Source organism: Talpa europaea, assembly GCF_964194135.1.
Source record: "Talpa europaea genome assembly, chromosome: 14".
NCBI classification, from domain to species: Eukaryota; Metazoa; Chordata; class Mammalia; order Eulipotyphla; family Talpidae; genus Talpa; species Talpa europaea.
Window position 1 is genome coordinate 73,496,669 of NC_140082.1, and position 10,624 is coordinate 73,507,292.

The 10,624-nt window shown below is 49.2% G+C and overlaps 1 protein-coding gene across 1 annotated transcript; it reads right to left on the reverse strand.

Moving 5' to 3' along the window:
* Positions 1-2,654: 2,654 nt before the first annotated feature.
* Positions 2,655-10,272, reverse strand: RHOU (ras homolog family member U; the record flags this gene model as incomplete). Its single annotated transcript, XM_084253810.1, has 3 exons — positions 2,655-3,110; positions 8,297-8,355; positions 10,011-10,272. 3 exons carry the CDS (start codon positions 10,270-10,272, stop codon positions 2,655-2,657), a joined length of 777 nt encoding a protein of 258 aa, XP_084109936.1.
* Positions 10,273-10,624: the final 352 nt, after the last annotated feature.

Consider the following 10,624-nt stretch of genomic DNA (forward strand, 5'->3'; position numbering starts at 1 on the left):
TTCGATCCCCGGCTGCCAGCGAGGGTCCCACATGGCGCACAGATCTCCCCTGCCGTGCCCGCTGCTCCCCTCAGCGGTGTACTTCGTCAGTCTGCCTGTTCTGTTCCCTGCTCTGGCTCTGGTGAATTCTCTTACCCTCCAGTGCTTCTGACTGTGCCCAGTGCTTGTATAAATAAATAAATCAATCTTAAAAAAAAAAGCCTCCCTGGTGGCACAGGGGTTAAAGACAGTGCTCTCAAGCAATTAGCAGCCTCTGCAGCACAAGTTCGATCCCCAGCCGGCCAGGAACTAACCCACATAGCACAGCAGACCTCTCCTATCTTGCCTAGCTGCTCCCCTCAGCAGTATATTTCAGTATACTGTTCTGCTCCACACTCTCTCTGGTGAATCCTCGCACTACCCCCCCACACCCCTCTGGCCTGTACCCCAGTTCTTATATGTATAAATAAATCTTTTTTTTTTAAAGCCCAATAAGCCCAATGAGGAAAGTGCTCAGAAGCAGGCTGCACAGGCCATTTTCAGTAACCACTGCCCATCAGGGACCCTGAAGGCAAAAGGTTCTAAAGGCCCCACATGCAGTCACAGGCATTAAACTTCTTTCAAGTTTTGTCTTCTATCTTAACAATAAATTTGCATTGTACCCCATGACTTCTGCTTAAATATAAAAATATTGTTTACCTACCAGTCAGATCATTCTTTCCATATGCCTACCTCTGCATACCAGGGCAGGCAGAGTACAGCCTGGGAAGCTGCTTCTCACAGAGAAGTGAACCAGCCACATAGCTAGGAATCCATTTCAGAAGGTCTGTGAGTGCATTTCCACAAATGGAGTGATTTTATGCACTCAGGTTGTAACAAAACACTTTAGGAAAGTAGGACTGATACAACTTTCAATGTATTAAAAAATAAACAGGAAACAGTTTCTGTATTTTTGTTTTTAAACCAAGAAATTAATTTTATTTATTAAGAAATAAAAGGAGCCCCTAACCTAAAGTATAAACTGATCTTTTATTTCTATAGAAAAACACAAATTGGATTTTTTTTAAATATAAAAAAGACAACACAAGACCTACAAAAGATCAAACCCTTCTATTGGTTGGCTCAACAGAAAGTTCCCTCATTAACGACTGAGTGGATTTTGGTATACCTGCAAGCTTGCCATTGCAACGCAAAGCCGCAGGCCACCTTTTGGCATCTCTGACACATACCCATCATAGAGCAAAGCTACTCTCCCGATATGGCATTTTTTTCTCCAGAAGATTAAGCCCTAAAAACTGTTACCTGAAGAACATGGATGTTTCACAAATATGTGATTTCTGGACTGTTCCACAGTAAGGGAGCAGCTGATTGGGGGAGCTGTAGTTCCAGCACACCCTTGGCTGGCCACAGCAGGCCCCCAAAACACCCCCCTTGGTCTCTTCAATCATCTCCCTAAAAGGCATCTGTGGATTTAACTGGTGAACAGGTTTTAAGAGACATTCATTTGAAAGTCGATTTTAAGAGATATTCGTGTTTTGTTTTAAGATGTCTCCAAATGTGTTACTTAAGATATACTTAAAATCATATCTAGGGTATAATCAAAAAGAGCTGTTCAAAATCATGTTAACAAAAAGAGGAAGCCAAGTTTCCCTCACAGCTGTTTTTGTGGCCATGCCTTTTCCCATTAACTCCTCAAAAGTCTGAATCAGCCACAAATATAGCCATACACACACACATGTACATGTGCACACACACTTTTGTTGACTTAAGAAAGAAAAGTACATTTGGTGTCCCACAAACACGCTGCAGTCCTTCAAAAGCATTCACTGCCAGGCCCGTCTAAGCACAGAACATTACAAGCCATTCTGGCAAGTGCTCCCCAGTGCTCTCATTATCTGGACCTGGCATTTGGGGCAAGTCTATGGATAGATAGCAAATAGCACATTCTGCTCTCAGCTGAAACACTCCTTAAAGAAGAGAGACCAACACTTGCGTTAGCCCTTATGGCGTTTGGGCTATGTCAACACAATGTATCTAAGAATGAAAAATCCCATCCAGCAAATTTTCCTTTTGGGGCTCCACTGTGCCACAGAGTTAGCGGGATGTTTTTGTAGGTTGTTTTTAAAATTTTAGGAAATAGGAATTAGCATGTGGCAAACCTGACTGGTCTGAGGCTTCATAGATGAGGTTTCTCCATAAGAAAAGAAAGTTAAAAGGATAGAGTTTCAAAGCTAAGAGAGTTCTTTCATAGCTGGTCTGTGTATATAATACACCGTGCATTAAGTAGCCCTTAAGTAAGGGAGGTTAACCACATTTCCTCTTTTGTTCTTTGTACACTGTCATGGAGATAAGCTTCACCTTGTCTCCCAGATCTGAGGTGTCTCTTTCATTTTAGATATGCTGTATCCAGAGGTCTAGAGCTCTAAATTTCCAGAGTTAGGAAGGACGCTTAACTTTCATCTAGAATATCTTGCATAAGTATCTGATCCCTAAGCTCAAACAAACAGGAAAAACCAAAGGCAAGACAGAATACATAAATTGAGAAAGCCTCCTATAATACATATACACTCACTTTCTCTATACAGTTTCTACACAGTAAAAGGAGTCATTTCAGCTAATATAGCCTCTAATATCAATTGCATCTGAAAATAACCTCCCCGGGTTTCTCACTAGCATCATACGAAGCAGCAGTACTTCTTCCACCAGGACTTGGAGAGGTTTTTCACTTTGTCTGGAGTCCTGCTTTTGGACTTCTTTGGCTGCTGCTGAGTGTCCGAGTATTGAATGCCAGCAACAATGGCTGCGTCAAAGACCTCTTTGAGGTTTTTCTGAGTCAAGGCTGAACACTCAATGTAGGAGGCGGCTTTGATTTCCTCTGCACACAGCCTAGCCGCCTCTTCAGGCACTGGCTTCTCTTTGCATTTGTCCAACTCAATGAGGACTTTGACGTCTTCTCTGAGATCCGACTGAGTTCCAACGAGAATGATCGGTGCTTTGGGACAGTGGCATCGAATCTCTGGCACCCATTTCTCACTGACGTTCTGGAAAGATGAGGGGCTGACCACGCTGAAGCACAGCAGGAAGATGTCCGTGTTGGTGTAGCAGAGAGGCCTGAGTTTGTCAAACTCATCCTGCAAAAAATCACAACACCCTGAAGTTATTTTTAAAATCAATTCTCCTCAGCAGCTTGGGAGGTAATAGAGTCCATCAGCTATAAAAGGAAGAGCCCAAGTCTTAGGAAGGATCCTGCATGCTCCTGACCCCACATAATTTGCCAAACGTTTTCATCAGTACCATGACCTACTTGCAACTTACTGTAGAAAAGGGACTTAAATAAATGGGCTTGAAGGAATAAAATGTACTTTAGCCTTCAGCCCCGAGTAATCTACTTACTCTCTCAAGTCTGGTACATAGTTCCTCTTCTAAAAGGTATTGTAGATGGCATCATGCTTATCTCCAAGATTCCTGTCCCCAGTGAAGCGCTGTCTAGCAGCACAACTCTGCTCTCTAAAAATGTAGTCCTGCACATCCTCATGACAGCCACTAGCAATGCCATCTCATCCCATTTGCCCTGAGCACACCCAGGGCATGCCCAGGGCACACAGCAGAGAGCGGTTAATTAGACACAAGGAGGGAGCTGTGCACCTTCACTAGGCCTCCTCACAGGCAACTCGTTTATAACACTGGTTAATGCATTCTTACTCTTGCTTGATACACCTGTTCCTTCTTGCTTTATCTTCTCCTTCCCCTCCTTCCTTCCATTTCTATTACTCCCTCTCCCCTCCTTTTCTCTCTGCCAATACCAGAGGCCTCCTGTAAGCTTTGGGAAGATAAAGGGCCAGAGAAAGGACCTACCCACCCTACTCTTAAGGTACAGAGAAGAGACTGGAATAAATGAGAGTTGTTAATGTGTGCCAGCATCGTGCTAAGTGCCCTGCTGCAGCCATCCACTTGACTGAGATGCCTGCTGGATGCCAGGCACTGTCATGGCCAGAAGGCATGGTTGGGAACAGATAGATATGACCTTGGCTCTTGTAGAGACATCTGTGTCGAAATCAGCGTTTCTTTATCTCAAGCACCCTCTAGTATCCTGCAGGCTTTCACTCAACATCCACTTCCTAAAATACACCATCTCATTCACATTTAAAATCTCTATCTCTGACCACCAGCCATCCTCAGGTGTAATGTAACATATAATGTCCCAGAAGCAAGAAAAAGTTTTTAAATGCCATCCAGAATTTTGTTACTCCATTGGCAAACTCTGATGGTTTACAAACTATGATTTACATGCATGTTACTTGGCATCTGTGGCCTTTTCGAGGTATAAAGGAAACCCAGATCTGTGCCATTTGAATGCACTTAGTTGTGAGGCAACAACTAACTATTAATATTAAAGCTGACCAGCTAGAATGATCAGGAACGGACACAGCATTCAGGCCATCACTCCCACTGGTCCGTCTACTCTCAACAGTAAAGTTTAAAAAAAAAAAACAAAAAAACAGGTCTGTGTTTCTTGGTGCCAACTTTGTGCTCAATAAACACAGACCTCAACCTGGTGAGCGACAGCCCAGCTCCAAAGAAATTTTTTTTAATTTTTAATTTTTTATTTTTATACAAGAACTGGGGTACAGGCCAGAGGCGCGGGAGGGTGAGAAGATTCACCAGAGACAGATCGGGAAACAGAACAGGCAGACTGACTGAGATACCCTGCTGAGGGGAGCAGCGGCGAGACAAGATAGGTGGGCTGCTCCATGTGGGTATCTCCCTGGCTGGCCAGGAATCGAACCCACACTGCAGAGGCTGTGGAAAGCTTCACAGCTCTGTGCTCAACCTGCTGCACCACTGGAGAGGCCCCCTCCAAAGAACTTTTAATGAAATGCTCCCTCCATCCTCAGGGACCTCCAAGGAACAAGCACAAAACTGAGAGTGGTGTCAAGTCAGCTCCTGAGGCAGCTGCACCTCACTGCAGGAAGGCGGTTTCCTTGGCTGTGCCCTGGAATCTGGGGTTGCTTACCAATAAAAAGGAAGGCAAGCACAGGGGCCAGGCCTCGTGACAGGGCTTTGGAAATCTGGCTCCCCAGCCCTCTTGAGATTCTGGCTACGGGGTTTAGGAGGCAAAGCAGAAATTAAACCCTCCTGCTTACTGCCTGACCAGAAACCTTAGCTATTTGCTGAAATAAATGAAACACACAGAGGTGCCATGAGCACAAAGGGAACACACCTCCAGGAAACGCCTTTGGGGCCCAGCGATCAGCGTGTGTGTGCCAGGCCTGTGGCAACGATGACACACAGATCTGGTTCAAGGGCATGACAGGGCAGACAGGCAGTTGGAGGAAGCACTGAGCAAACTGAAACCTGGCTTTTTTTTCCCTAGTATAAAGATTTTTCCAAGTGCCTCATGGGTCAGAAGGCCTTAGAGCTGGCACCGCTACAGGGAGTTACTCCATTTCAGCAATACTCTCACTCATGCCAAAGTTACGTTTCTTCAAGTCCTCAGCCTCTGGTTGGTTTTCACTTGAGCATGGTCCAGTGTTAAAACATTCCTTTTAACATTTTAGAGCCTGACCTATGCGCCCCCCAACCCCGCCCAATGAGAATTGCCAAAGGCACCACAAGTAATGTCTACATAGTCAGTCAGCCAGTCAAGCTACATTCTTGCTCTTCACTTCTGTAAGAAACCTGGATTTGGGTCCCAAGTTACAGAGATGTGTCCTCACTCTCCTGGGGCTTGAAGGGGGAGGTCTTTGCACTCCCTATAGCCCACCAGGCTGGCACAAGGACCTCCCAGAAGAACAGAAGAAGGGGGAGTTCCACCACCTGGGCCAATACATGAAGGAAATGTGGCAGATGTCAAATCAAGTCCATTGAAAGGTAGTTTATAACATCTGGACTAGGAGAGGCAGGTTGGGACCACCCCCCTCCCCAGCTCTCCTAACAGCCCAAACAAATACTAACAGATATTCAGGAAGCTGGCAAAAAAGTAACTTGATCTTACCAGCTGTGTAATTTTCATAGTTTTAGAAGTTGGCATTCTATGAATCTTCAGTCTCATTCATTAGATAATAACGCAGTTACTATTACTTTACACAGCAGTACATCAGTTAAGAAATACAGGGCCTCCCTGGTGGCACAGGCAGTTGAGCGCAGTGCTATGAAGCTGTCCACAGCCTCTGCAGTGCCAGTTTGATACCCGCCAGCTGTGGAGCAACCCACACGGTGGGGCAGACCACTCCTGTCTCGCCCGCTGCTCCCCTTAGCAGTGTATTTCGTCAGTCTGCCTATTCTGTTCCCCACTCTGTCTCTGGTGAATCCTCTCACCCTGCTGCACATCTGACCTGTACCCTGGTTCTTAAAAAAAAAAAGGGAGAAATACAATCAATCTCAATGAAAACACTGCTGGGAGACCAGAAGGATAAGTTCCAAATAAACTAAGGCTTACCAACTTAGTACCAAGATCTTCCCCCTGCCCCTTTTTATAAACTTTTCTCATAAAAATATTTCTGAAATTATTCTCGTGCTTCCCCTGATTTTTAAACCTACAACACCAGGGAAAAACAGAACTCTTCCTTGAGATGCAGGATCCTTTCCACAAAGCTTTTCCAGTAAAAATCCCATTTCTCTTTCAAAACTGCTGGCAGGTTTTCCTCTCAGGCCCTCCTACCCTGCACCTTAGCCAACACTGCCTTCCTCTGTGTGACTCACTGGCTTCCTTCGCCAGCTCTGCTAACTGGTATGTCCTCCCTATGCACCAGGTTTGCTGAGGGGCAGGCCATGACTTAAGTTTGCATCCCCCAGGACCTAGCACTCCATTAATCCATTCATTCCACAAATGTGCCAGGAACCATGCGTACATCCTACGAACCGTCGGCTCCAGAAGCTGTGCGAGTGACACGTGACTGGAGAGCTGCAGTGGCGGGCAGGGACATGCGTGGGGCTGCACACTGCTACCCTAAGAGTCCCCAAGAAGTGCGCCTCTTAGTTTCTGGTGTTAGTGTGTTTTCCATCTTATTCTCAGGCTGCTAAGGTGCCATTCATTCTTCCCTAGGGATGCCCACATTTACAGAGGTGCTACTCTGCCCTCATTTTAAAGATCAGAAAATTTGACCTAGAGTAAGAAAAACATTCTCACTTAATACAAAGTAGTTAAGCTTTAGTTATAAATACCAGCAGGGCATCCCAAAATATTTACTATTAGAAAGACCTGTCTTCTCTGACTTTTCTTTCCTATAGGCAATGACACATAGACTGTGTCTGATGTTTCTACTCCCAGGGGAGAGGATGCACCAGGGTGGGATAAGGAGATAAAACAACAGGTTGGGCTACAGCTCAGGCCACCGTGGCTACCACCAAGCTGGCATCCAGCTGGGGGTCAAGACTGCCCAGTCTCATGGCACCTTCAGGTTTGAAAAATAAAGCTTGGAATTGGCTGCCCCAGGCTAGGTAAGCCACTTGGGTGGCCTGGATACTGGAAAATCAACTTCTTCAATGCATATGGTTCTGGCAACACCTCAGAAAGTGAAGCAGGTGCATGTATCCACCTCCAAGGTACTCCCAGCACTTTCTGGAACTCCAGCAAGTACTGGAGAGACTGACAGTTCAGCAAACACAAGAGACCTGATCCTGGCGTCCCACAGCACAGGGCATCTTCAGAAACAGGAGCACTGTGTGGGGGGAGGGTGGGGTGAAGATGAGCACCCCCCCCCCAGCTCTTCAGGAGAATGTCCCTCAAACCCATAACCTCTCCACCACTCCCTGGCTCTCTTCCAGCTCTGGCCCTCAAGACAAGAACTGAATGTTCACAAACTAGAAAGACTAAGTCTCAACCCACTCACTCCCCACAGCTAGGAACAGCTTCCACCAATGTCTTTCAGCTTTAAGAGATTGGAGGGTGGGAGGAAGCCCCAATGAATCAAGCTGTGGCTGAGCAACAGAAACAGTAACATTTACCCGTATCAACCCCATCTTTTTTTCTGGAGTAAATTTCTTTAATAATGACTACAAGATATTACCAAGTTACTTTGAGATATGATTACAAAGTATCATTGATAACACAAACCAGGAAGTGAACCAGAGCAGAAACTCCAGAGCAGATAAGCCCTGTACTGGCCCCTTCCCTGCCTGTGCAAAATCCAGTCAAACCCTGTTTTATGAGCGCACAGGTATTCCCCGAGCCCTGCGCTCCCAGAGGGGCCAAGGACAGCAGTGGGGCTACTTCAGGACTCGACTCTGGAATGACCCAGTTCTGGAGGAAGGTTCACCGGAAGCCTTGAAAAGGGTGTTTCCTTTCCCGGTGCTGAGCGGCGAGGGTGACACTGACCTGTCCTGCGGTGTCGCACAGCTGGAGTCTCACCGGCCGCCCATCCACAGATACCACAGCTTAAAAACAAGACCAAAGGACCAATCAGGAAGCGTTTTCCACCCCTTTCAGAAAAATAAGTTTTAGCTTGTGATACCATTTGCACGCCAAGCCCCTTAGCTCCTGTTCTGGGACCCTAATGAATTAAAGCCTCCCCTGATACAAGGAGGTGCATTGGATGCAACTTTCTAGACAAACTCTCCAGGGCTCAGAGTCATCATCGTCCCTGAAGAGGCAGCAAATTCCTGAGTGCCTTCAGGGATCTCAGAAGGGCCTGAGCTTTCCTCCCAGACCTGGAAGATACATATTCCTGTCATACTTGTTTTAAAAAGTCTAAAGAACAACACTGGGGGTAAGTGGGAACCAACCTGGCAGTTTTAAATCAGTGGAAAAGCTCACCCCAAAGTCTGCATTCCCTTGAGAAATGCTTGGAGACTTCAAGGTTTATCACAAAATTGTAGCTTGCTCTGAGTGTGAGCAAACATGGGCCGCCCTCACTGTCCTGGGTCTAGAGGACACATTTTTCCCCGGGCAGTTTAAAGTGAGGGTTAAGGAAGGACAGGAGCCGTGGCCACCCTTCCACTGGGGCGGGGTACCTGGGAGAGGCCTGCAGCAGGGCACTGCTGGAGATTCCTATTTGAATGAAGGGCTGAGCTCCGTCCAATACAACTTTCTATATTGTTAACAAATGTTTATACTAGTCGGTGGGAAGAGAAAAAAGAAAAAGCTATTTAGACAGGAAACCCACGGGTGTGGAACACTTTTATTCAGGGTACCTCTGAGATATAAAAATGCTGGCCTTTGCCATCAGGACTTTCTAAGAGAAAAGGAAGCAAATGTTTTAAACAAAAGAATTGCTTCACACTAGTTTCTGTGGATTTTAACTTTTTTCTTAACCTTTTTTTTAAAAGTGCTGAAAAAACAATCAAGATAAAGGATGCTTTGTCTTTGTATCTACCAAACCAAGCAACACAGCATCCCATACACAAGAGCTGTAAGCAGCTTAAAGAGATGCTGAAAAGATACTAAGAACCAGGAACAGCCCGTGGGGTCTGGGGAACTGAGGGCTGGGGAGGCGGTGTGGCTCAGAAGAAAGAAACCATGTTTACTTTCCCCAGGTTTGATGCAACCCTAATCCTTCACCAGTGGCGCTGCTGTTGTTTTCTCCAAATCAGCTATGTCCACCTCATGAGAGTGGAGATGTCCCTTGTGAGCTGAGTCACCCAAAGGCCACAGGTAAATGGCACCTGCGCGTCACATCCACTGAGACGCGGCACTGGCGCCAGCCACGTCGACCTGACCCAACTTCCACGCGGCAGACTGACCTGTTGGCTTCCCGCTCCGCTACTGCCAAACTGCAGTATCATTTCTGTTTCGCCGAGGCTCTGACTACCGCACCGGGCTGCCTCCTCACACTGTTCCAGGGATCCCCGCTCCTCCGCGGCCCCTCAGTTTGCTCCCTGCCGGCCTGGACCCAGGTTTAGGAAACGCCTCGCACTCGGAACCGGGTCCGCTCAGCGGCTGGAGGGCGGCTCGCGGCCCTGCGCCTTCTGCCCACCCCCCGCGCCCCCTCCCTCGCGCCGCCCTCCTGCCCTGGGCGCCGTGTCCGGCCGCACCGCGTCCGCGACCCCCGCGCGCGCCCCGCAGCCCCCAGCGCCGCGCCCGGCCGGCTCACCCGAGAAGTTGTCGAAGGCGGTGGGGATGTACTCGGTCGGGTAGCCGTTGGTGGTGTAGCTCACCACCAGGCTGGTCTTGCCCACCGCGCCGTCGCCGACCAGCACGCACTTGACGCCGCGCCCCTCCGCGCCGCCCGCGCGCCCCCGGCCCCCCGGCGCCCCGGGCCCGCGCGCCCCGCGCCCCCCGCGCTCCCGGCGCGGCGGCACGGGCGGCGCCTCGCAGCGGCCCGGGAAGGCGGGGTCCCCCTGCTGCGGGGGCATGGGTCCGCGCGCTCGGACGCGCCGGCGCGGGCGAGCAGGGCCCGGCCGACAGCCCCTCGGCCCGAGCCCTCCGCGAGGACGGAGCTGTCACCGCCGCGGCGAGCGCGGCCCCGGCCCGCAGCGCGGCCGCTCCCGGCCGCGAGGCTCCCAGACAAAGAGGCCCGGGGAGGGTCGAGACTCTGCTCCGGCGGCGCCACCGCCCCGCGCCGCGCGCTCGAATGACTGTGGCCCCGGCGCGCTGCGGCCGGAGCGCTCCGTCCCCTCCCGGCTCGCGGCGCCCGGCGCGTGGGGGCGGGCGGGGTGGGGAGGAGGCGGGTCCGCTCCGGCGGCTCCGTCCGCGCGTCGGGACCAC